Source organism: Pelophylax lessonae, assembly GCF_965119305.1.
Source record: "Pelophylax lessonae genome assembly, chromosome: 8".
Lineage (NCBI taxonomy): Eukaryota > Metazoa > Chordata > Amphibia > Anura > Ranidae > Pelophylax > Pelophylax lessonae.
This window is the reverse complement of record NC_138775.1, coordinates 214,919,041-214,946,827: the sequence shown is the minus strand read 5'-3', so window position 1 is coordinate 214,946,827 and position 27,787 is coordinate 214,919,041. Positions and strand designations below refer to the sequence as shown.

General features: G+C 43.3%; 1 protein-coding gene across 1 annotated transcript in view; it reads right to left on the bottom strand.

Annotated features, from left to right (window-relative positions):
- Positions 1-6,041: 6,041 nt before the first annotated feature.
- Positions 6,042-27,787, bottom strand: part of LOC309561907 (putative ferric-chelate reductase 1) — a 41,928-nt gene continuing 20,182 nt past the window's right edge. Inside the window, exons 4-6 of the mRNA XM_082265970.1 lie at positions 22,754-22,842; positions 12,813-12,900; positions 6,042-6,202 (exon numbers count right to left, since the gene is read on the bottom strand). Coding sequence (XP_082122096.1) covers positions 6,137-6,202; positions 12,813-12,900; positions 22,754-22,842 — 243 coding nt within the window. The 3' untranslated portion in view covers positions 6,042-6,136. The remainder of the gene's footprint in view (positions 6,203-12,812; positions 12,901-22,753; positions 22,843-27,787) is intronic.

Below are 27,787 nucleotides of genomic sequence, written 5' to 3'. Positions count from 1 at the left end.
ACAGTGTATGCCTAGACTCCCCTCCCACTGCTGAAACAGGAAGAAAAATTTGTAACACTAATAAAAATAGAAAGCTGAAGACAACAGATATACATGTAAAACGTATGTAGGGAGATTTGTCTCATCTGTGTTTCATCTGAGGCTGTCCACTTCACTAAATATTTGTGAGAGTTTACATCCACTTTAAATTCTGGTAATCTTGGATCAATTATGTACTCTTTTCCTTCACTACATACAGCCAGGTATGGCCAAGTCTGTGGTGCTCCCCTTCCTCCCCCTGCATTTGCCTCTCCTCGTCCCCTTGTTCCTCTTTCCTTTCCCTTCTTCACTACTCTTCAATTAATTCCCCTTCCTGAAGGTTGATTGCACCCTTTTGGGTACTGTTGCACTGGAAGGGCAGTGTTGATATTAAGGGGGACCACTGTCACAAGGCCACTAGCAATTGTAACTTCCACTATATATTTAAAAAAGAGCAAATGCATATTTTAGAATAAATATAATTATTGTTGGCATCATCCTGTAATGTATCTGTAATGTTGGATGTATGCCTTTAAGCTTTTGTAGACAGCGTGACGCTTATCATATTCACGAGAATATGACACATGGCAGTTGTCATTTTTCATCAACATTTAAAAGAGACATTATTTTAAAAGTAACTACTATTGGTACCTAATATTTGTCTTTGAATGATTAGCAAGCTGAATAATATTAACCATTTTGTCAATATCTATTGTCCCTGTAGAACACCCTTTCCATGACATTTCCTTCTCTATATTCTGTATTGTGAATGATATAATGACAGGTTCATTTTATGTCCCTGCCCGTCTGCGATGGGTGCAGTGAGTACAGTCTATAATTAGTTAAGTAATGCTTAGTCATTGTAGATGTTGAGAAATTCAGTGTGATCTCTAGAGAATGGTCATGTGCTTACAATACTTGTTTTTTAACCATGCGTAAAACATCAAATAATGCTCTATGTTTAGGCAAAAGACTCAGTGCTACTAGACATTTTACACCACAGTGCCACCTTTGTATCAGTTTTTTATGTGCATCATTTTCCATGCCTCCTAAATAAGTTAAAGCGGTAGTAAATCGCTGGCTTTTTTTTTTTTTTTGCAACCTACAAGGCAATTTCATTGCATCGCATACTAGCACATTATGTGAAACTTACCTTAGAATGAACCCCTCCAGCTGCATGCTGTCACCACTAAAGGTGCTTCCATCTTCACCCAGTCTTTTTTCCAGGATCGGGGACTCCGGCTGTGTAAGTGGCCGGAGCCGCGATGACGTCACTTCCGGGAGTCGCCGTTTATGGCACAGGACTCTGAAGGAATGGCACGGGTATGCCGTTCCTTCAGAGCCCATGCGCTGGCCACATCACCGGCTGCATCTACAGTAAACATTTCCTAGATGGTGTACAATTAAGAGATATTTACAGTACCTATATTATGTCCACTTTAAAGTGAATCTGTTGCCTAATTACAGACATTGAGATCCCATTTACACAAAATGAATTGGACTGCATTGCTCAACACAGGCTCAATGCAATAACAAGCCGAAATTATTTGTACCCAAACGTCTCTGTTCACACCAATGTGTGGCGTTGGTGTGTGCTTTGTAAAAATGAAGTGCGCTGTGTTTAAACAAAGTGCAACGTGCTGCAATACACTATGAGACATCACATCACCCTGCAATGTGCCTTAAAGTGGTTGTAGAAATTAAATATAAACAAAACATTGGGTGACAGGTAGGGATCTCAGGCTGATTGACAGCTTCAGCTCTGTATCTCTGTGCTATGTGAAGGGGGTGTGTCCCTCCCCTCCAATCAGCTCTCAGAGCTTGCCTAACTAAGTTCTGCAAAGTGTAACTTCGGCTCTCTGCCCCCTTTTTAGACAAGCTTTACTTTGAATGGCTGTAGAGAGCAGAAAACTGTAGATAAACAGATACAATTTATGCAGGAGGATTTGTTTAATCTCTGTGTACCACCTGAGGCCAGTTTCTTCACTGGGTATATTTAAGGGTTTACAACCACTTTAAGGAAGGAAAAATAATGTATTTTGGTTCCTGTTATGAGCAAAAAAAAAAAAAAAAAACATACATATCAGTACAACATGTTAGAAAAATGCACATTAGTGCAATGCAATGTGTTAAAACAATAGTCGTCAATGTACATCAACTCAAACGCATTTAATACACATCAACACAAGCTAAATGCAACAGACCTACTGTAAATTCTGGATTCACATATTCTTTACAATCTAAATGAGCTTAAAAGCAAGAGCTCACTGATCTCTGTAATTGTAGCTACTAGAGATCAATTCATCCTCAATTTCTCTACAGAAACACAAAAGTCGCTAAATTCATCCTCTCAAATGCTTAGCTCCCCATGCTCTCCCCATGATCTCCTTCCCAAACCACTTGATCTGTGTTTCCGATAGAGAATAAAAGGCAGGAAGGCTGCTAAGGCATTGAGTCAAAACTAAAAAAAAAAATGAAATACAATAGCATCAAACCTTTTGGTTTCTTGCACACAGGTGAGAAAAAACTGTGTTTGTAGCACCGGTGACATAGTGGCCCACATAGGAGGGGTTGTAGGAACCTTGCACACCCACAAGACATTTGTCTTTTAGACTTTCTTTAAAAATGTAACTAGATAAAAATGTATGTCAAGAGCCAAGATGAGCCTTCAGGTTTACAGGAGATATCTGCGCACAGGGGCCTATCTACCGTGAGGCAAACAAGGCGTTTGCCTTGGGCGGTATTTTTCTGGGGGACAGCGCCGCCACCAGGCAGAAGGGACACTACGAGCAGTCGCTCTGTATGGACCTGTGTACAGAATGTAATTAATGTTTCTGTATGAATAGACTGGCAGTCCCCACTCTGGTCTGCTCCCGAGGATGTCAGAGTACAGCACTGTATGACGTTTGAATGGGGGAGCTGAGCCCCACCCTGGCCCTCCCCTCCATATTGTCCACCTAGGCATTCTCCTTGTACAGAAGCCAGTGTGCTCATGGGAGATACGCCCAGAGACCTGACTGGCAGCTAGGCCAGCTTCTCAGTGCACCGCTGAGATCCTGAGCCAGCCGCTCCAATGAGTGCTGGAGGGGCACAGCAGAGAGGGGTGATTGACAGTCACAACTATATGCTCAGAGCAGACCCAAGAACAGTGCAATCAGCAGTCTTTGACAACTCATTACTAGGTACAGAGCCAGCGGGGACAGCTGTCACATCGGATCAATGCTGCAACTACATAGGTGAGTTTAAATGTTTGTTTTTTTAAACCCATATTTTTCTTTTAAAGTTATGCAAAGCATGTTAGGCAGAGCAAAGAGAATTATTCTTCCAAATGTCAGTATGTGTACCTTTTCATGACTTAGCAAAAATGCAGTCCTAAATATAAACACCAGTCAGCATTGTGTAATTCTAGCTGAATGGCAACTATGAAGGTAATTCAGTTTTGGTATTCACTGTGCAATGCTCATAAACTACTTTCCAAAATTTCCCATGAGAAACAAATAAATTGAGGAAAAGTGGTTTAGCCAGTAGATTAACAAAACCAAATATTTGTATAGTATCGAAAAGGGACATGGGCATTGCCACCAAAGCAAAATGCTTGTTGTGGGGGCACTCGTGTGGGTTTAAGTTCCAAGCCAGGCTGTGTGCATCCATAGGAAAACACAGCTTGGCTCAGCCCCAAAGGATTCAACTGACAGCAGCAGGAACAATGGCTCCTACTGCTGCCAAGGCTCCTGTGAGAAGAGAGAGAGGGGAGAAGAGCTGCTGCAGACAGGCACAGCACTTGATCAAGATCGGGCTCAGGTATGAGTTTAAGGTGGGGCAGAGAATTTGTTAAGGTAAAAAAACCTTTCGCCTTTACAAACCACTTTAATATTAGGGTTCATTCAAGTGTTAAGCTGGCCATAAATGGAGCAATTTCTGAGAATCCCTCCCACAGAGCCATTGTGTTCTAGCTAGCTTGCTGTGATTATTGCTAGCAGCTAGCACTAATCGCATGTAAAATCTGACAGGCTGGTTGTACCCACTTTTAGCCTGCCCATATATGGTTCGAATCTCAGCCAGTTCCTGCTGAGCCAGCTGAGATTCCAAGCGTCTATAGTCAGCTTTATATTTAGGATCCATTCGCATGGTAAAATGTGCATGTTACCACAACTCATGACAATACACCAGCTCTATGTGTTCTATGTGGAGTGCATACTGTGTCATTTATTGTGAGAAGAAAACATACCGCAGCATGGCACAAGGCATGTAGCTTGTGTTCTTGTGCACTGTGTTGCTAAAAAAAGGGTAATTTGCATTCTTTGTCCGTCGAGGTGTGATAGCAACATGTTCATAATGAGTTCTGGAGGCTTTGCTGAGCTTCATATGGGTCCAGTTATTTTTAATCCATCTCATTGTAACATTTTATGTTTTACTGTCTTATTCAACCTAATAAATGATATGTTTTTCTTTTACATTAACAATTTACTTGTCAAAAGTACAATTATTCTTGCTAAAATGTCTGCAATACCTGCACATTTGTTCATGTTATATTCCTTTAAACATCCTGCAAGCACTAGAAAAAAAATACAGGTGGGCGGGTGCTCTCCTATTCAAGGTGGACATCATAATACGTCCTCCTAGATGTACGCCCTCTGGGCCACACAGCAGCGCAATGTGCGACTTTTGCTGGTGCTCCAGGGCCCCCAAAATGTGATATGTTTTCAGGAAATTAGATGCATACTTTATACATCTAGAAAGCCTGAAGGTGCTCCTTGGATTTGGGCATCACTATGGGGTTAGGCTGTGAAAAAGTTTCACACATGTGGTATGCCCATACTCAGGAGCAGCAGAAGAATGTGTTTTGGGGTGTAATTCCAAGTATGCCTATGATGTGTGTTAGAAATATCTTATTAATTGACAACTTTGTGTAAAAGTAAATTATTTTATTTCCTGCATTTTCCATACTCCTGGCAAAAAATTACATCTTTAAAAGACTCACTATGCCACTTTGAAAATACCTTGGAGTGTTTTCTTTCCATGTTGGGGTTGTTTTGTGGGTGTTTCCACTGTCCTGGTGCTCCAGGACCTCCAATATGTGATGGATAATCAGGAAATGAGATGCCTAATATATGTGTAATTTATGCTCCTTGAAAGCCCAAATGCACTCCTTGGATTTTGGGTCCCTCTATGCATCTAGGCTGTTAAAAAAAAATCACACACATGTGATATCCCCATACTCCGGAGGCATAAGAAAATGTGCTTTGGTGTGTAATTATAAGTATGCCAAAGCTGTGTGTGACATAACTTGTTAAAATAACAACTTTGGGGGAAAAAACACATTTTATTTAATTTCTTTATTTTCCAAAAAATTGTGACAAAGAATTACAACTTCAATAAACTCACTGTACCTCTTATTAAACAGCTTGGACTGTCTACTTTGAAAAATGTGGTTATTTGAGGGGGGTTTGTATTGTCCTGGCATTTTAGTGCCTCGTGAAATTAGATAAAAGGCAGTACATCAAGATTCATCAATTTTCAAATATACTGTATATACCATAGATTGTACACTCTATAACTTTCATATAGCCTAAATAATATACTCTAACTTGGGTTATTTGTACCAAAGAAATGTAGCAGGATACTTTTTGGACTAAATGTGTGATGAAAAATTATTTATTTGCATAATTTTATAACAGAAACTACAAAAAACGTGTTTTCGCTTAAAATTTTAGGTATTTTTTCAAAGATATAGCACTAAAAACTTAAAAATGGCCTGGGCAGGAAGGGGGTGAAAGGGGGGTGAAGGGGGTGAAAGTGTCTGGTATTGAGGTGGCTAAAGTCCTAGTCAAAAGGTGTGTATGCTAAAAAAAATGTGGAAGGAGGGGAAACTCTAAAGAGGGAACAGAACTGAGAGGTCCCTCAAACAGCTCATGTCTCCATACAAATGGCCACCAAAGAAGTTATTAAACTTATGTATATGTGAGGTTACCAGAAAAACACACAATGTTCATGGGACTTAAATATTAACACTGTAATAGGTAATAGGTTTAGCTACACACGTAAGTTATATAAACATTTGGATGGAAAAAAATCAAAGAAGTATCCATTTAACTTCTGCTTTTCAGTCTTCACTTCTTCACTTGAGAAGTAGTGCATATATTAGAGTGGAGCTGCAGATCAGAAGTTGGAACATTGTGGGAATCTAAAAAATCAAAGAACAAACATTAATATTTTAGTATTTAAAGGAAACTAACACAAAAATAATTAAACATTTCTTCTAAAACTGTTAGTGACTGTTATGCTGATCTGGCGGCTTCAAGACTTTTTGAGTCACAGAAGTAGAAGAAGGAAGATAAGGATCCCTAACTTTGTTCACTATATACTTATAAAGGGGCAGTGATTCAATGATTAAGCCAGAGACTAGTTGGTAACTACCTTTTATACTGTATATCCCTTCACACCCATTATTCTGTTTAAAAATGAAAACTTTAAATCCTCTGATAGCTCAGTTAGAAGGTTAGTATCTCCTTTAACCCTTTATTGATTCAAGATATAAAGCGTGGTTTTTGTACTTGTCCTTTAGGTATATCATTTGTGGACCAACAATTATAACATCACATATTGAAAATTATACCCCAGGTTTACTCAACTAAAAATGCAGTATAACAAAAATATAATTATATACTTAAATTAAAAAACATCAAAACATTAAAATGTTTGAAAGCATGCAATGTCCTATGTACCTAGGTATGATTATCTTGTAACCAGAAATACAATAAATCTTCCAGTCAACATCTCATAGAATAAGCTTGTTCAATAAGAAAATAAGAATATAGAAGTATAATACATTATATGCAAGAGATACTGTATATAGCAGAAAAATTGCTAAAGTGTAAATAATATAATCCTTTATACTTAAAGAGGAGCCCCAGTCTCCCCCAAACAAATACTGTAGCTGCTGACTTTTAAAATAAGGACGCTTACCTGTCCCCGGATCCAGCAATGTCCTCACCCAAGCCAATTCTTCAATTGGCTTTGGTTGCAGGCACCAGTATCTAAACTGAAGGAAACCAGCAGTGAAACCTTGCAGCTTCACAGCCAGCTTCCAACTGTGCATGCACGAGCATTGCTGTGCTTTGTGATTGGCCTTCTGGGACTTGTGATGTGTGCGGGGGAAGGAGGAGGGGCTGATATCCGCTCAGATCGCCACAGCAATCTGACCAGAAAATATGTGCTAAATGTAAAGGAGAAGAGGAGGAGGTTGGGAGGGGGGTGGAGGAGGAGGAGAAAGAGCAAAACTTCCCTTTTTAGGTGAAGTTCTGCTTAAAGGAAGGATCAGAGTCATGGGCATCCGCAGGTAGGGGCAGGGGGGGGGGGCAAATGCCCCCCCTTGGAATCTCAACTTCCCCTTTTAAGTGGTTGTTAAGCCACTTTATACCATCCTGTCTGTTCTGTTTAATAATCATGTGTGCCTGTATGTCTGTGTTTTAAAAAAATAGGCTGTTCTTTACCAGTTTTCAGAGGGCCGAGCGCCGCTCACGTGACCCGTCGACTCTTTCCTCTCTCCGGCTGACAGCTGCCTGCAGCGGGCGGGGCCAAGGTTTCCTCACTGATGTCAGTTGGGAGGGAGGAGGAGGGGAAGAGGAGAGGAGGAGAGGAGGAGAGAGGTGGCGGGTCACGTGAGCAGCGAGTGACACTCTATACTTGTAAAGAATGGCTTATTTTTATAAAAAACAGACACAGGGGCACACAGGATTATTAAACAGACTGTAAACAGGATATGGAACTTTAAATGAAACTACAGCAGCAGGAGAGGAGGGGGATGGGCACTGACACAGGAGCAGACAGGCAGGGAGGGAGGGGGGGGGGAGAGGACAGAGGAGGACAGGAGAGCTGCGGATTATGGAGGCACGTAAACTGACCACCTTGTCAGGGCTCAGCAGCCATGGTATACCGTGGTCAGTTTACAGAGGGGAGGACATAGCCTGGCAGGATCAGCCAGGTATTTTAGGTGATAGAAGAGGCCAAATTACACAGCAAAGCAATGTGCTGTATAACATGCTTTAAGGGAATATACTCAAAATAAGTATAATGACTAAGCCCCTCCCCTTCATGACATTGTTGAAAAGGGGCGGAGCATGGGTGACCTTAAAATTATGCCCCCCCCCCCCCCTGAAAAAAGTTCTGCGGACGCCCATGATCAGAGTCAACTCAGGAAATGTAATAATCCTTTCATGACAAGAAACCTTTAAAGCCTAGATGCCCAGAAAAAAAAAATAATAATCTTTGTTATGCATGTCCCTTTTATGACTAATTTGCCTACCTAAATACATTTTATACTTGTTTAGGGCTTTTATTTGGTATACAGTTTTAATAAATACCCTGCCTATGTTAACAAATTGACAAAGAAAATGCATTTCTGCTTATTTTACATATAATGCTTTTATGAGACAGTGTAATTATTTAAAAAAAATATATATTTTTTTTTACAAAATTCTTTTAATCACTGCATTTCTATAGGAGTGCAAAGAGACACAGTGCCATCTTTAGGATGGAGAGCTTTGCATTTAAAGGTTCTCCACTCTGGAAAAAAATAATTCAAAGTCAGCTACAAATCCTGAAGCTGCTGACTTTTAATAACAGAACACTTACCTGTCCAGGGATCCAGTGCCATTCTCACCAAGGCTAGTTCTGCACTAGCGTGAGCCGTGTTGCACTTTGTGAATGGTCCCACAGTCTTCTGGGACCTGTGACATGTCCCAGAAGACTGCAGAGAGGGAAGAGCAGAACTTCCACTCGGATTGTCTAGGCAATCTGAGCAGAAGTGGGAGCGGGTACCCATCAAAACTAGGTACCCGCTCCCCCGAGGAGGAGGAGGGAGGAGGTCTTAAAGCACCACCATTATGGCCATTCACAGATGCACCCATGGGCTCTGCCTGTCCTTTGGGTCCTGGCAGAGCCTGTCAGATCATCTGCATATGCCCAATATAAATGCCACACACACCCAAAGACAGGTAAGGTGTCTAGCTTCCTTATTAGTGGTCTTTGCACATGCATGGCAAAACTCGTTCTGTGTGCAGGTACTGGGGTGCCAAGAGCTCGCAGGATCCGAGCCCTACGGCACATCTGAGCAAGGTTTCCAGTTTCCTGCAGCGGTCTTTGCACATGCGTGGCAAAACTTGAACATGCGCAAGCACTGGGGGTGGTGGCAAAGTCATGTCTAGGCAGGAAGAGCAAAAGTGCTGCTTTGCAGCAGAAAAAAAGTGCTGGCAAAAAAAAAAGGATGTCCATGGCTAAAAAAGGGAGGGGGGAGATTGCAGGGGAGTACAACTTCACAGTTAGAGTGAAGGTCTACTTTAAGGGAAAATTACAGTTTAAAAAGGAAAGGTCATTTTTAATAAAATTAATTTGCAATATAGCTTGTATAGCAATTGTATATGCTATATCATGTTACACATGCATTGTTGTTTGATTGCCTTTAAATCGTTTTTTTCTCTTCCTCACTCTGGAGCTAGGAGATGTTCTGCACAGTTAGTCCCACCCTTTTTTCAGTGTGTCTTTAGTTTCTGATCTGAACACATGTGATTGAAGAAGCTAGACATACTATGATTTTTTGATGTTTTAATGTTCTTCTGTGAAGATCTGCACAAGTTTTGGATTAAAACGATCTGCAAGATGTCATTTGGATCAAGACACTGTCTTCTAATTCTTCTGTGGCTATAAGTTCCAGCTATCTTGCCACAATTGGATCAGTTATAGAGATTACACCTCGGTGCTTAGTTTGGAGAGACATGCTATATTCATTTTTTTTTTGTTTTGTTTATTTGCTGCGTTTTTTTTTTCCATGAAAATGCAGTTACCCTTTAGGCCTGGTTCACACTAGTGCGACTTGAGTGGCACCAAATGTGCATGGCAATGGAAATCACATTTATTTCAATGATCCCCATTCACATCAATGCATCACCGCATGGTATGATTTTGGAAAAGGATCATTTTATATAAAACTATATAGATCAGACCAAATAGAGTGACAAATGAGGAGGAAAGAAGGACAGATGGACTTTGTTCCAAATCTGAGGCAGTCCCTCGAAATCAGGGACAGTTGGGAGTTATGTGCACTTAAGAACTTTTCCTCATGTGCATGGAAGTCACTGTACATGACCCAGAACTGGCGTCTCTCTTCCCTATCTGCAATGACTAGGTGGACTTGTCTTCCTCTGCTCTTAATTAGGGAATGGGCTCAGGCATGTTTGGATCCTGGTCCCAACCCACCTGAGCAATCCCACCAGGAAACCATAACTGCACACCACCAGTCATGAGTAGCGTGTGTATGTGCTTTTGTAGGCTGGGAAATGCCTCACTGCCTATGATTGGCATTGTGCAGTGATGGCTTCCTGGCAGGATTGCTCAGGTGGGTTGGGGCAAGGATCAGAACATGCCTGAGCCCATCCCTACTCCTCATCTTCTTCAATCAACACTGTGGCAGTAACTGTAATGACTGCTGCCATGAACAATGACAGGGAGGGCATGACTGCATAACCACCACCCAACACAGACAAACAAGGAACTAAAAAGGAAGAGGACCCCTTTAATTTACAGTATGTCACAGCAGATATGCTTATCATTGACCAAAAATGCAGAGGTGTGAAAAACACATCAAAAATGTGTCAAAACACTACCAAGTCACACTGCATAATTGCACTGAAAGTCATTGCAGCTGCGTTGTGTGAACCTAACTCTTCTTCAGGAGAGTGGAAGAAGGTAGATCTATAATATCAATAACAATCATTATTAATTACACTTTCAGAAAGGTGCCAGGGACAATTTAACCTACTGCCTAATTTTCTTATGTTCTTATTGCCGAGAACTAGCAACACTAGCATACACATTTCTAGGTTGACTTCTATTTCCATTTTTCAGTACAACAATCTTTTTTTGTTCCTGTACAGTTTTGGGTTGGAAACACAAGTGTATTGTTTTTTATGTGAAATTATGAAATTGCAGGACAACTTTACAGATTTTTTTTTCTATTACATACACAAGCCTTGTATTATCACCATTTCATGCAGTGCTAAAAATTCCTAGCGCACTATGGGGTCGATTTCCTAAAACTGGAGAGTGCAAAATCTGGTGCAGCTCTGCATGGTAGCCAATCAGCTTTTAACTTCAGCTTGTTCAGTTAAGCTTTGACAAAAAAATCTGGAAGCTGATTGGTTTCTCTAGAGAGCTACACCAGATTTTGCAATCTCCATTTTTGTTTTTTGGCTGAACTCCTTCACACCGATGTAACACATACTGTATATGTGGCTTTACGGAAGGCTTTTTTTCTGTGGGGCTGCATATATGCGTATCTCCCTTTGTGCTGGGAGTGCACCGCGCAGCACGTTCCCAGCACAGAGTCCAGGGGCTCACTGAGAGCCCCAGGCCCCGTACTAACGATCTAATAGGGAATGCATCACTTTGATGTCAATACTGTGGGCCATTCAGCTGTTTATAAATTTCAGCCTAAAAGAGATGTATGGGGTTATTCATACTTACAGAGGTGGATGCAGCATCGGCCTGATGCTGATTCTGTCCCCCGGTGCCTCTAACACTGAGAATTGAGTGATCGAACACCGCTGATCACTCGGTTTTCACAGCTCCCGGATCAAAGAGCTGCTGACTGCTCTGCCCCCTCCTCGCTCACTGGAGCACTGGACTGTGAAGGGGTGGGATCGGCCGGCTTAGGCTTCCAGCGGCTCACTGAGCAGCTGAACCAGGTGTTGGTCCAGGCTTGTGGGTGGATCCTGGCTCTATGGTCATGATGGCGTCTGAGCCTGGACTGACTCAGTGATGTCAGCAGAGAGCGGACTTCAGCCCGCTCTCTGTTGAAAACGGTCATAGCAGTGCAAAACAAACTGCACTCCTGTGATCCACACAGCTTTAGCTGAACAAGCTTTAGTTGTACTTATCCTTTAAGTTACTAAAGTATGAGAACAGGCATTTTTATCTGGTTGTAGAAAGAACATTTTTAATCCACCAAGAAGCAGAGAGTTCTACCTGCTGACGAAAAAAAGAGACAAAAATTTAAAATAAAATATCTCATCTTTACCTGGGTGAAAAAATAGACAACGTTTATTTTTTAGTCCTGACTATTATTAGAAAAAAATATATATTATAATAAATATATACAGCATGTAAAATCACTCAATAATCAATCAAAAGGGCAGTTTCTCACACATTAAATTTGATGGGTATCAGATCTGGTAGAAGTGTAATCTGTCATTTTGATAACTTGGTCCTGCACAGGAAACATCAGGGGCAATGAGGCATCAGAGGCTCCACTGCCCTGGCATGTCCTGTATTCATCATATACTATGTTTGCTGGACCCTATTTACCATTAAAATAAAGTTTCAGACCAGTGCCGGGAGCAGCAGGCTATACTGTATGTGCATTATTTTCTGCTTCTTTATCTTTCCACCACGAGACACTTTTCCCAACACACAGTAGCAGCACAATGGGCAGTAACAGGAAGGATTGTTGAAAGAAATCTCAAGACTCTTTACTGCTCAGTTAAAGACAAATACCCCTTCTCCTCCTATTCTGAAGACCCTTAGCAGATTGACGAGAAAGAATTATGTAAAATATGTTTGCAGGGTTAATATAAAAAATGAACATGGAAAAAAGAGAAGAAACCTGTAGAAGACACAACATTCATCCCTTGGAGGTCAACATGTAGGCTAACTGCAGCTCAAGGTTTTTGGCCATATTTACACAGCTATGTAACATAAAGAAAATGTGTAACTGCTGGTTTATCAAAAGATTCACTTACCATAGGCTGGGAGCCTGCAGAAATCAGAGGTAAGACGTCACTGAGCACATTTGTCCAAAATGTGTTAAATGAAGATACCACAGTGGCTCTAAAATATATAATTAATATTGTTTTAATATTACATAATTTATAAGGGCTAACTCACACTATAGGCAGTGACCAGTGTGAAACAGTGAATACTGCTAGGACACACAGAAAATAATTGTTAGAATTGTCACACTTTAACACAGCCCAGAGCTGCCCTAAAATGCAGACATGCTGCATTTTACTGCAGCACACCGCACAGGATCGCAAGTCACTGTACAGGAGTGCAGTGTATCACGCTGCTGTACTGGGACATGAATATCCCTTTTGTGTACTTCAAATAAAGTTAAAAAAAAAAAAGGAAGCTGTGTGATGTGCTGAAATTGTGCACCACACCGCCCCCTACTGCATTCAGAATAGACAGCTGTGGGAGGGCAAACCTCTGCAGGTTACCTGTCTGGCAGCTTTCTGAATTCACACAAATTGAAGACTAATAAAAGATGATTTTACCATTTAATATAATATTCTTTTTATATTTATTCCCAGTTAGCTATGTTTTCCTCTTTTGCAGGCCATATGTGTTATCTAAAAGGGATTTCCCAACATTTCCATATGGCTTTTGGCTATAGTCATTATTGAATAGGGAAGAACCCACAGTTAAAGCATACTGAGATAATGAGAGAATTAAGCAGTGGGTTAAATTGTCCCTGGCACCTTCCCTATGGTGATGACCTCCCACTATAAAAACTGCCAATACAATGTGATTACTCAAAATAATTAGATCTGATAAGATGCATAAATAACATGAGATAAATACATAAAATCACATCAATAGGAGTCCATAGAGTCCATAAATATAAAGTGCATAGAGCAATATAAGGTGCATTCATGAAGAGTGCATTCATGCAGGATCGATGGTGTGAATTATAGGAACACCCTTGCTTGCCACTAGAGATGTACAGAACTGTTCGCCGGCGGACAGTTCCCGGCGAACTTAGCATGTTCGCGTTCGCCGCTGCGGGCGAACATATGCGATGTTCGGTCCGCCCCCCATAATACATCATTGAGGCAAACTTTGACCCTGAACTTTACAGTCAGCAGGCACATTTCCAGCCAATCAGCATACCTCCCTCCCACACCCTCCCACCTCCTATAAATAAGCAAGGGCAGCATCCATCTTAGATCATTCTGAAGCAGCGTGTGTAGTGAGAGTAGGGAGAGCTGCTGCTGCTTCTGCTGTTAAGCTAGGGACAGTTAGTCAGTGTTCCTGGTCTTGCAGTGTTCTTGGTCCACTACTGCTGTAAGGACAGCACCCCAAAAAGCCCTTCTAAGGGCTGGTATTTGTGTAATTTTTTTTTATATATATATATATATATATATATCTAGCGTCCCCAAAAGCCCTTTTAAGGGCTGGTAATTGAGTTGTTTCTTCTTTTATATATATATATATATATATATATATATATATCTTTCTAGTGTCCCCAAAAGCCCTTTTAAGGGCTGGTAATTGAGGATTTTTTTTATTTATATATATACATATATATATATCTAGCGTCCCCAAAAGCCCTTTTAAGGGCTGGTAAGGTAATAGAGTTTTTTTCTTTATATATATATATATATATATATATATATATATATATATATATATATATATATATATATTGTACACTGTGACTGCAGTTGCCTGCCTGCTGTGTGTGAGAGGCCACAGACCTACCACAGACTGTACTGTGTGCACACCACACTCATTTCGGGTGGCACAGGCACAGTACCTTGCATTTTAAAAAATATATTTTTTTTTCCTCTGTCATAATTGCAGTGAGTGCTGTGTCAGGTCCACAGAGTGCACTGTACCCACTGCAGTGCACTGCCCACCACTGATATATATACGGTGGCACAGCATCTTGTTGCAATAAATTGAAAAAAAAAAATATTTTTTATTATTGCAGTTGCCTGGGCTGCCAGTGACTGTCAGGTCCACAGAGTGTACTGTGCCCACTGCAGTGCCACTGTGTGCCCACCCACCACTGATATATAAGGTGGCACAGCAGCTTGCAAAGTAAAAAAAAATATATATTTTTTTTAATTGCAGTTGCCTGGGTGCCAGTGACTGCTGTCAGGTCCACAGAGAGTGTACTGTGCCACTGCCCACCCAACACTGATATATAAGGTGGCACAGCAGCTTGCAAAGTAAAAAAATATATATATATTTTTTAATTGCAGTTGCCTGGGTGCCAGTGACTGCTGTCAGGTCCACAGAGAGTGTACTGTGCCACTGCCCACCCACCACTGATATATAAGGTGGCACAGCAGCTTGCAAAGTAAAAAAAAAATATATATTTTTTAATTGCAGTTGCCTGGGTGCCAGTGACTGTCAGGTCCACAGAGTGTACTGTACCCACTGCCCAACACTCCTATAGGGGTGGCACAGCACCTTGCACTCATAGTACAACAGTAACAACACATTAAAAAAAAATGACAGGCAGAGGCAGGCCACCCCGCAAGGGCCGTCGTGGTCGTGGTGCTGTGATTTCCTTAGGCCCTAGAATAATGCCCAGTGTTCAGAGGCCACCACAGACCCTGAACTCAAAAAATTCTGAGGCCATAGTTGACTGGCTTACACAGGACACCCAATCGTCTACAGCTTCCGCTCGGAACCCTAATGCATCATCCTCCTCCAGCTCAGCTTCGGGCACCTCTCAATTTACCACTCGCCAGCCCGCCGGCACCACCACCAACACTAGCACCACAGCCGCTTCACTTGATCCGTCAGAGGAGTTATTTTCACATCAGTTGGAAGAAATAAGTGATGCGCAACTATTAGTGCCAGAGGATGTAGATAATGGGGATATGTCTCAGTCAGGCAGCATTATACACATGGACGTACATTGTGATGATGATGATGATGATGTTGTACCTGCTGCTGCTGCCTTTGCTGAGTTGTCAAGTGAAGCGGCTGATGATGACGATGTGTCTGTGGATGTCACCTGGGTGCCTGCTCGAAGAGCAGAAGAAGAGGGGGAAAGTTCAGATGGGGAGACAGAGAGGAGGAGGAGACGAGTTGGAAGCAGGGGGAGGAGGTCATCGCAAGGAGCTAGTGGCGCAGTCAGACAGCATGTAGATTCGGCACCCGGGGTCAGCCAGACAGCACGCCAATCAACGCAAGCTGTTGCCACAGTGTGGCATTTTTTTGTGTGTCTGCCTCTGATATCAGCGATGCCATTTGTAACCTGTGCCAAAAGAAACTGAGTCGTGGGAAGTCCAACACCCACCTAGGTACAACTGCTTTGCGAAGGCACATGATCTCACATCACAAACGCCTATGGGATCAACACATGAGTAAAAGCAGCACACAAACTGAAAGCCACCATCCTCCTCCTGGTCCAGCATCTTCAGCCACGTCAACCACTGCTGTCCTCCATGCCCCCTATTCAACAACCCGCCCCTCCGCCTCTCACCTTCAGCAGTTCCTGCTCACCTGCCCACAGTCAGGTGTCTGTCAAGGAAATGTTTGAGCGTAAGAAGCCAATCTCACAGAGTCACCCCCTTGCCCGGCGTCTGACAGCTGGCTTGTCGGAACTCTTAGCCCGCCAGCTTTTACCATACAAGCTGGTGGAGTCTGAGGCCTTCAAAAAATTTGTCGCTATTGGGACACCGTAGTGGAAGTTACCCGGCCGAAATTATTTTTCACAAAAGGCAATCCCCAACCTGTACTCTATTGTGGAAAAGGAAATCATGTCAAGTCTGGCACACAGTGTTGGGGCAAGGGTCCATCTGACCACTGATAGCTGGTCTGCAAAGCACGGTCAGGGCAGGTATATAACTTACACTGCGCATTGGGTAAACCTGCTGGCGGCTGCCAAGCATGGAATGCGTGGCTCTGCTGCAGAGGAGTTGGTGACACCGCCACGACTTGCAGGCAGGCCTGCTGCCACCTCCTCTACTCCTCCTACTCCATCCTCTTTGCTAACCTCCTCGGCTGAGTCCTCTTCTGCTGTTGCGTCTTGCTCCACACCAACTGCACCCCCCCAGCTCCCCAGGGGCTATTCCACATGCCGGATACGACAGTGTCACACTGTCTTGGGGTTGACTTGCCTGAAAGCAGAGAGTCACACCGGACCAGCACTACTGTCCACCCTGAACGCACAGGTGGATCAGTGGCTGACCCCGCACCAACTGGAGATCGGCAAAGTGGTGTGTGACAACGGCAGCAATTTGTTGGCGGCATTGAATTTGGGCAAGTTGACACATGTGCCGTGCATGGCACATGTGTTGAATCTGATTGTGCAACGTTTTGTGCAGAAGTACCCAGGCTTACAGGACGTCCTCAAGCAGGCCAGGAAGGTGTGTGGCCATTTCAGGCGTTCCTACACGGCCATGGCGCACTTTGCAGATATTCAGCGGCGAAACAACATGCCAGTGAGGCGCTTGATTTGCGACAGCCCGACATGTTGGAATTCAACACTGCTAATGTTCGACCGCCTGCTCCAACAAGAAAAAGCGGTCAACGAGTATTTGTATGACCGGGGTGCTAGGACAGCCTCTGCGGAGCTGGGTATTTTTTTGCCACGTTACTGGACGCTCATGCGCAATGCCTGTAGGCTCATGCGTCCTTTTGAGGAGGTGACAAACCTAGTGAGTCGCACCGAAGGCACCATCAGCGACATCATCCCATATGTTTTTTTCCTGGAGCGTGCCCTGCGAAGAGTGCTGGATCAGGCCGTAGATGAGCGTGAAGAGGAAGAGGAAGAGTTGTGGTCACCATCACCACCACCAGAAACAGCCTTACCATCGCTTGCTGGACCTGCGGCAACACTGGAAGAGGAGTGTGAGGAAGAGGAGTCAGAGGAGGAATGTGGCTTTGAGGAGGAGGAACACCAACCACAGCAGGCATCCCAGGGTGCTCGTTGTCACCTATCTGGTACCCGTGGTGTTGTACGTGGCTGGGGGGAAGAACACACCTTCAATGACATCAGTGAGGACGAGGAATTGGACATGAGTAGCTCGGCATCCAACCTTGTGCAAATGGGGTCTTTCATGCTGTCATGCCTGTTGAGGGACCCTCGTATAAAAAGGCTGAAGGAGAACGACCTGTACTGGGTGGCCACGCTACTAGACCCCCGGTATAAGCAGAAAGTCTCTGATATGTTACCCAATTACCGGCAGTCGCAAAGGATGCAGCAGCTACAAAATAAGTTGAAAAGTATGCTTTACACAGCATATAAGGGTGATGTCACAGCACAACGGGAATCCAACAGGGGAAGAGGTGAAAGTAATCCTCCTCCTACCACCACAACCACGCCGGCAAGGACAGGACGCTTTACAGACGTCTTGTTGATGGAGGACATGCGGAGCTTTTTTAGTCCTATGCATCGCCACAGCCCTTCAGGGTCCACCCTCAGAGAACGACTCGACCGACAGGTAGCAGACTACCTTGCCTTAACTGCAGATATCGACACTCTGAGGAGCGATGAACCCCTTGACTACTGGGTGTGCAGGCTTGACCTGTGGCCTGAGCTATCCCAATTTTCCATTGAACTTCTGGCCTGCCCCGCTTCAAGTGTGCTGTCAGAAAGGACCTTCAGCGCAGCAGGAGGTATTGTCACTGAGAAGAGAAGTCGCCTAGGTCAAAAAAGTCTTGATTACCTCACGTTTATTAAGATGAATGAGGCATGGATCCCGAAGGGACTGACAGTGGGGGATGCATTTGACTAAAAAAGGCCTGGTGATGACTGAGATGCCTTGGCCTAAAAATGGTCCACACGCTGCTGTATATAATCATTCTCTGCATGCCGGATGACTTACGTGACGTCTCCGCCACCAACTACGGTTCAAGCCGCAATGTTTTAGTGCACTTTCTGCCTTGAAAACCTCAATTTTTCAGGCCGCTGCTACAGCAGCGGCTGCAACAATACCTACTTTTTCATGCATGTGTACATGCTTAATTTTTCTGGCCTCTGGTGCTACACTGTGGCTGCAAAAAAAACAAAAAACAAAAAAAAAGGCACATACATGTGTCAATTCCCCTTCGTGATCGTTACCTTGTCGTGGTGAAGGGGCTTGCGTATCACAATGAAGCGATTACCTCTAGGATTGTGTTGGCACACCCCAGATGATAAGGTCGTTGCTTCATTGTGTACAGACCAAAAGCAGATTGTGGACGCCGTATAGCCATGCACCGACGCGTTTCATCATTTCCGACTTTGTCACGGGGGCATGGCTATACGGCATGGCTGTCCATCTAAATAGGAGACTCACGGCCCGCCTCCAGCTGCACATAGGCGGCGGTGTGAGACACCGTAAGCTCACTTAGATCCATGAATGAATCTTGGGCCAACCTCCCCAGTACATATGGACATAGACAATACATCTATGCATTTAACCCTTATGATAGTGACATCTTATTAAGCGTAATTAACTGGGTATAATTAACTGGGTATAATTACTACATGGCCACACTCAGTGCGATCACCACCTAGTGGTCACCCATATTATTGCATGGTGTGATAATATGTTGGTTTTGGATGGCCACTAAGAATGTCAACTTGGTCTTCAACTTCTAATAGGTATGGATTCCTGACTTTGTCAAAAACGTGGTCATAAAAACCTTGAAAAAAACATTAAAAAATGTTCTCATGCACCCCCTAACAGATTATATCTAGCAACAAACATAGGAGCCAGAAGGCAAAGTAACATTAGACCCAAGAATGAGACAAGATCCTTGTGATCTTTATGGCAGAAACAGGAAATATCCAAAAAATGTAGTAGAGCTAATGATGTATTGACCAAGAAGCCTAATGTACTCAACCCTTAATGAACCCAGTAGCTACCAAATTTTTACTGGGTGACCTGACCCTTTAGTCTGTGATTGTGCAGGCACAGCAGCCGATTCCCTGGAGTGAATGCAGGGAAAAAGTCCCCTAACTCTTTTTCCAAAAACACAACCAACCGAAGGGCAACTGCATGGAGCCACATGGTGCTGCGGCATTACTGTGTGTAGTTTCATGCACCTGAGTGCAGGTGCCTGGGGATGCAGGAACACATGCGATTTATACGTGTCCCTGCACCCAAAAATCTGAGAACCTGGGCTTATTGAACACAAACTTGCTAAACATTAGCTCTTGGGAAAGCTTTATTTATACTAAGTTACTAAGTTAGTTTGGTAAACATGTGATCCTAGAGTTCCATCTGCTGGCTGGAAAATGTACAGTAAATATGAACTATTTGTATGCAATATTTTCAACTGACCTAACTAAATGAAAAAAAAAAGCAATATATATATATATATATATTGTGACAGGAAGTCAGGTAAATCTGTGGGTGTTGTCACAGACGGGAGATACATTTCCACCTTGTTTAGAAAATTCACCAATTACTATAGGGTGTCGGCTGCAGAGGTAGCCAGAAAGGTGTAAGGAAGTTGAAAAAGCTTCAGCTATTCAGGATGAGGCAATTAAGCCCTCTATAAGTTATCCAGAGGATGACTACTGATTGCTGCCTCCTGAAGCTGTGTGCGATGAGGAGAGCAGTCAGCTGAAAGACTTCTGAAGGTGAGGTGATGGACTTTTTCTGTGTGAAAAGAAAACAAATGGACTATTGGTTGTCTGCTGTATGACCAGCAATGTCTGCTTAGCAGTAGGTTGGGACAGACACCATAGGTAGGTTCTTGTGTGTGAAGGTAGACGCCCACAGTGGCCAGGGTTTATTTTATGTTTGTTTTGATTTATGCTGTTTTGATGCTTGAACTTGTTTGAAGAAAATTGCAAGAATAAACCATAGACTGTTGTTTTCAACTACTCCTCGGCTATCTCTCTGTGTAACAAACCCCCCCAAGGGGTCACCCTCTCCCGCTACCGAGCTAACCCCTCACAATATATATATATATATATATATATATATATATATATACAGTATCTCACAAAAGTGAGTACACCCCTCACATTTTTGTAAATGTTTTATTATATATTTTCATGTGACAAATTGGGCCCAATTAGCCATTTTCCCTCCCCAGTGTAATGTGACTCGCTAGTGTCATAAGGTCTCAGGTGTGAATGGGGAGCAGGTGTGGTAAATTTGGTGTTATCGCTCTCGCTCTCTCATACTGGTCACTGGAAGTTCCGTATGGCACCTCATGGCAAAGAACTCTCTAAGGATCTGAAAAAAAGAATTGTTGCTCTACATAAAGATGGCCTAGGCTATAAGAAGATTGCCAGGTACAGGGGGTGGCGATGGGGACATCTTGTGCCCCATCATACGCCAACTTGTACCTGGGGGGATGGGAAAGGGAGCTGTTTTCAGATGATGGCGCATCGATGTATCTGTGCAACCTTGCCTTGTGGTGCAGATACATCAGTGACGTACTTATCGTCTGGACGGGTACCTCGGCTGAGTGGCTTGCCTTTGTTGAATATATATCAGTGAATAGTTACAATCTGAAATTCACTATTCAATATATGATACAAGGAGTATATCATTCTTGGACACTCAAGTGTTCACCAATGAGGATGGTACTTTATACACTTCCTTGTATCGCAAGGAAACGGCAGGGAATGCCATACTTCATTCCACAAGTGGCCACCCATGTCCACTTGTGCGCAGTATTCCCTATTCCCAATACCTTAGAACTCGGCGCAACTGCGCCCGGGAAGGTGACTTTCAATGTGAAGCCAAAGCCCTACAGCAACGGCTGTTGGCTCGAGGCTACAGCAGAAAGACCCTCAAAAAGGCATACAACGGGGCAGTTAATCGAGAGATAATCTCATCTTTGGTTCTAAGATTAGAAAATCCAATAACACCACCAAAATAGTAACCAAGTATAATTTCCACCATCAGTTGATTCAAAGTGTAATTGATCGTAATTGGCACTTCCTCACTGATGATGTGATAATATCCAAATATATCCGACAGTCACCTGAGGTAGTATACCGCAGAGCTACATCTTTTAGAGACCGGGTGGTCCATAGACACTACCAAGGTCATGAAGAGACCCTAGAAGGGGCCACTGGAGGTCTTGGTACCTATCGCTGTGGCAATTGTGCACAGTGTCCCTGGGTAAGGGAGGGAAGCTCCCTGTTTCCATGCTAACTGTCGTACGGGGGGGTTGTATACTTGGCCAACTGTATTTGTGGGTCCTTTTATGTTGGAAAGACCAAGAGGGCCTTTTCACATTGTATACAAGATCACCTTTATTATATCAATGTTGGCCTCGTATACATTCCCATCTGTAAACATGTGGGTTTAAACCTCAGCTTTGACCCTTACACCATTCCGTTTTCAGTCTTGGAAACCATTACACTAAACCCTAGGGGCGGTAATTTTGATAGCCATATATTAAAAATGTGAGGCCAAATGGATTTACAATTTACAAGCTACACAAGCTCCTGGTTTGAATACAGCCTTATCTGTCAAGCCATTCCTGGAATAGGTTGGGTTTTATTATGTGCTGCCTTTTTCCTTCTTTTTCCCCTTCTCCCCTTTTATTTTTTTTTCCTTTCCCCCCCATGTAGAGCCAAAACTTTTTTTAGTTTTGAAGTAGTGAAAGAATCAGAATTCCTGGGTCCCTGACAATGAGATTCACCCTCCAATTGTCCTGCTAGCTACTGTCATACAAAAAAAAACAAAAGGTTATGGGAAATCCAAAATTTTACAACTGTCACCTGAACAGAGGTGAGGGTAAATCTCTCAGCGGGTAAAGTAAAATCTCTCCAATTGGACAAATACAGAGTAAACCAAACTGACAAGAGTTTTAATATTTCTCTACTTCTCTGAAAGAAAAGTTTTAGCTATACTTACACTTTAATATTTACCTGATATATAAAAAAAGAAGAATTTAGGGGAAAAAAATATTATATTATATATATTTATAATTTAAAACAAAATATAATCCATTAAGAAAATATGTATTTATGAACCATTACCTGAACTGTATACTAGTTTTTGTTTTTGGGGGTATCCAGATCGCCTGTATACTGGATTTAGGGGCTCTTGATGTGTGACTCACTGCGCTCTGTAGAAACATCATATTATATCAAAATATTAATTGAATAAGAACCATAAAAATGGTAAAGCACCATACAAGTATTTGTTCTTATCAAGCTGAATATTCAGCCACAAATCATAATCCCTGATAGTCATATAGAGGGAATCTACAGGTCTATATTGTCATGAAAATATAGATTGGGTAATTATTATTATTATTATACAGGATTTATATAGCGCCAACAGTTTGCGCAGCGCTTAACAAAATGAAGGCAGACATTACAGTTACAATACAATTTGGAACAAAAGGAATCAGAGGGCCCTGCTCGTTAGAGCTTACAATCTAAAAGGGAGGGTCAATTGATACAAAAGGCAATAGCTGTGGGGGATGAGCTGATGGAGCAAGTGAAACAGTGTTATTAGTTAGTAGCCGGGTAGGCTTCTTTAAAGAAAAGGGTTTTCAGGGATTGTCTAAAGATGGATAGATTAGGGGACAGTCGGACAGATTGGGGTAGAGAGTTCCAAAGAATGGGAGAAGTTTTGGAGAAATCCTGGAGGCGCGCATGGGAAGAGGTGACAAGGGAGCTAGAGAGCAGGAGGTCTTGGGAGGGCCGAAGAGAGCGGCTTGGTTGATAATTTGAGATCAGGTTAGTGATGTAGCTGGGGGCAGAGTTGTGGATGGCTTTGTAAACTATTGTTAGCACTTTGAATTTTATTAGTTGGGTGAGTGGAAGCCAGTGAAGGGATTGGCAGAGAGGGGTGGAGGACACTGAACGGTTGGTAAGGTGGATAAGTCTGGCAGCAGCAGGGCAGCCATCAGAAATGTTGGGGCCCCTTACACAGCTTGTAGGCCTGACCACCAAGTTACATCCTCCTCCTCTGCCCGGGCCTGTGAATGCATATAATTGAATGCTAGGATGCCAGGCGGTCCTAGCAACCAATAATTTCGACAGTGGCAGCCAGCGGGAGGCTGGGAGTCAGGAGCCAGTGCAGCATTGCCAGTGTAGGGGAGGAAAGGAAAAAAGGGGAGGTGTCAACTTGGAGTCCGGGCATCCCTCAGGACTGGGCCCCTCGGGACGCCCGGGCCCCCTACATCTGTATGGGCTGTACCCCCCTGATGGCGGCCCTGTGCAGCAGCATTCATTATGGATTGAAGGGGGGATAATCTATGTAAGGGTAATCCAATAAGGAGGGAGTTGCAATAGTCGAGGCGAGAGATAACCAGGGCGTGAATTAAAAGCTTGGTGGTGTCATTGGTTAAAAAGGGCAGTATTCTAGCGATGTTGCGGAGGTTAAGGCGGCATGATTTGGACAGGGATTGGATGTGAGCCTGAAAGGACAGTGCAGAGTCCAGGGTTACCCCTAGCACCCTGGCATGTGTGGAAAGACTGATAGTTGTTCCATTGATCTTGACAGAGAATTCCGGGGAAGGGGCACGTGGAGGACATCCAGGCTGATATGTCTGTTAGTAGATAAGTGAGGAGGGAGGAGGCTGATGGGGTGAGCTGAGGGGTAGAGAGGTAGATTTGGGTGTCATCAGCATAGAAGTGGTATTGGAAGCCATGGGAGGCTATTAGCTGACCCAGGGAGGAGGTATAGATTGAGAATAGTAGCGGTCCAAGGACAGAACCTTGGGGGACCCCAACAGTAAGAGGAGTTGCAGGGGAGTAAGTGGAATTGTAAGTGACACTGAAGGTGCGGTGAGATAGGTAAGATTCGAACCAATGGAGAGCACAGCCACGGAGACCGAGCAAACTGAGTTTTTTGAGAAGGAGGTGAGTAGTGACCATTAGTTTTAGCTGTTAGTAAGTCATTTGTAAGTTTTAGGAGAGAAGTTTCTGTGGAGTGTTGCCGGCGAACTCCAGACTGAAGGGGATCAAGGAGGTTATTCTCAATGAGTTGCTTGCTCAGGCGGTTGTAGACTAAACGTTCAAGGAGTTTGGAAGCAAAAGGGAGTAAGGAGATGGGTCTTAAGTTATTAAGATTGGTGGGGTCTAGTGAGGCTTTCTTTGGTATGGGAGTTACTAGCGCATGTTTTAGAGAGTTGGGGAAGATGCCAGTGGAGAGGGAGAGGTATGATTTAAAGAGTGTAGGATAGAGTCAGAGGGTGACCGTAGTATTTGAGAAGGAACAGGGTCCAGGGGGCAGGAAGTTAGGTGGGCATTAGAAAAAATTGTAGTGACTTCCTCTACAGTAGTTGGGTTAAACAAGGGAAGTATTGATTGTGCAGGAGGACAAGGTGTGTAAGGTGAGGGAGATATCTGTAGTGTAAAGATCTCTTCACAAATTGTATCAATCTTATTTTTGAAGTGATTGGCAATCTCTTGGGCAGTGAGTAAGTTAGTGGGTGGAAGTAATGGAGGACGAAGTAGAGCGTTGAAGGTAGAAAAGAGTTGACGGGGACTGTGTGAGAGGGTGTTAATGAGAGTGATAAAGTAGGTCTGTTTGGCAGTGTGGAGGCAGGAACTGTATTTTTGGAGGGCAGATTTATATTGGCTGAAATCTTGCTGTGACTTAGTCTTACGCCACACACGCTCAAGAGCGCGACTACGTTTTTTGAGGCTTCTGGTATTGTCTGTCTGCCAGGGTTGTAGTGGTTGGGGCCTGATTCTGTGTGTAGTGAGGGGGGCCAAAACATCCAGGGTAGATGACAGTGAACTATTGTAGACAGAAGTGGCCATGTTGGGGCAGGAAAGGGATGAGATTGTGTTGAAGAGACAATCTGTAGCAGAAAAAAGAAGTGAATGGTTAAGATGGCGAAGGTTTCTACGGGTAATTGTTCGGTAGTTGGAAGCTAAGGAGGAGGACAAGGAGAGACTGAAACTAATGAGGTGGTGATCAGAGAGAGGAATGGAATGTTGGAGAGGTTGTGAGGGGTGCATAGGTAGGAAAACATGAGGTCAAGGCTGTTGCCATTAAAGTGTGTAGAAGCATGTGTCCATTGTTTTAGGTCAAAAGAGGAGGTTAAGCTCAAAAGTTTAGAAGCAGCATGAGTGTTAAGATTAACAGGGATGTTAAAGTCTCCAAGAATGATTGTGGGGATTTCAGAAGAGAGAAAGTAGGGTAGCCAGTCAGAGAAGTCATCAAGGAAGCCTGATACTGGTCCAGGAGGCCGATAGATCACAGCAATTCTCAACGAAACAGGAGAGAATAGACGAATAGAGTGAGCTTCAATTGAGGAGAGAGACAGAGAAGGGGGTGGATGAAGAACCTGAAAAGTGCTTTGAGGGGAAGGCAAAATTCCAACCCCACCTCCTTTCTGTCCACTAGGCCTGGGAGAGTGAGTCCACAGGAGGCCACCATGGGAGAGGGCAGCAGGAGAAGCAGATTCTTGAAGCCAGGTCTCAGTAATTGCAAGCAGGTTGAAGGAGTTTGTGATAAATAGGTCACAAATGGACAGAGGTGAGTTTGTTGAAAACAGAGCGGACATTCCAGAGGGCGCAGGAGAAGGGGAGGTTGGCTCTAGGCAGAAGAGGAATAGAAACCAGATTGTGTGGATTTCGACTGGTGTCAGAGGATAGGGGGTGACGGGTATGTTTGTCAAAGGTAGATGATGGGGGTCCAGGATTTGGGGAAATATCTCCAGAGGTTAGGAGGTGATATGGGAGTATGATTTATGAGGGGGGACACATCTCAGTGTCCTGTAGGTTTTATTGGTGTGTGGGTTCAGAATCAGCAGGAGTTGATGAGTGCAGTATAAAAGTGAGGATAGGAGTGAGGTGATATATACAAGCTGTGGGGCGGAGAAGAGGGGTAAAGGAGAGAAAGTTTTAGGAGAGAGGATGCAAACATGAGAAGGAGAATTAGGGATTGCATAATACAGGGTGGTGAGATTGAGAAGTAGACAGAATGTGAGATGGAAATGTTGTATAGAGACTCAGGTCACCTGTAGTCTGTCTGTTGGTTTGCAGTTGTATGCTTTGGATGTTTGCTTTGTGCATTCGCTGAAGTGCTGAGCCGAAGTGTAATACTTAATCCAATATTAATACTTTATCCAAGATGATAGTTGCCAATGCAATCCCTGCCCGTGCAACCCCCTGCCTGTGCATCCCCTAGAAAGGGCTTACATTTATACTGAGTTGGGTAATGTGTAGAAATATGAAAATCGCATCAAAACACATTGTTAGGTTAATGTTATAGCAAGGCCTCAGCCATACTGAGCTTTAAAAAACTGCCACTATTACAGGCATTTGACCCTTTTCTTTAAGCCTGTAAATGTTAGCATACAAGGTTTGTATTTAATCAGCAACAAATACTATATGTCATTGTTGTGTGCCTATTACATTGTATGACCACTGGATGGCAGTGTTACATTTGTGAGTTCATGTTTTGTCTATGCCTCAAAGAGTAATAAAGAAGAGTTCCTGCTCAGAACAGGAAGCAGTGTTCAGTGAAACAACAGACTGTCTGCCTGTGCATTGTTTTAGCCCCAAAAGGTTATATCTAACAGGTTATGGGCCCAGGACATGTTACAGAAGCCCAGGATATAATACAGATTACCCCTGGATATAGCCAGATACAGTGAGCTAAAGCAAGTGAGTACAGGAGACAGCAACAGAAAGACAAACAGCAGAAATGGCTGCTGCCATCCCCTCAGCAAAGTTCTCCATTGCAAATCTGACAAATCAGAACTACCAATCTTGGAAATTCAAGATGAAAATGCTGCTTATAAGAGAAGGTACGTGGAAATGTATAAATGAATCAAGACCTGCACAGCCCGCAGAGGAGTGGTTAGACAGAGATCAGAAAGCACAGAGCACAATCTCCCTGTGCATAGATGATGATCAAATCATACATATATGTAACTGTCAGACTGCTAAAGACATGTGGGAAGAGTTACAGAAAGCACATGAAAGAGTTAATCTCAGCAATAAACTGTATTTAATCAGAAAGCTCTATCAGACTAAGCTACAGAAAGACCAGGACATGCAGGACTATATAAGACAGACCTTAGAGATGGTGGAGAGACTGAG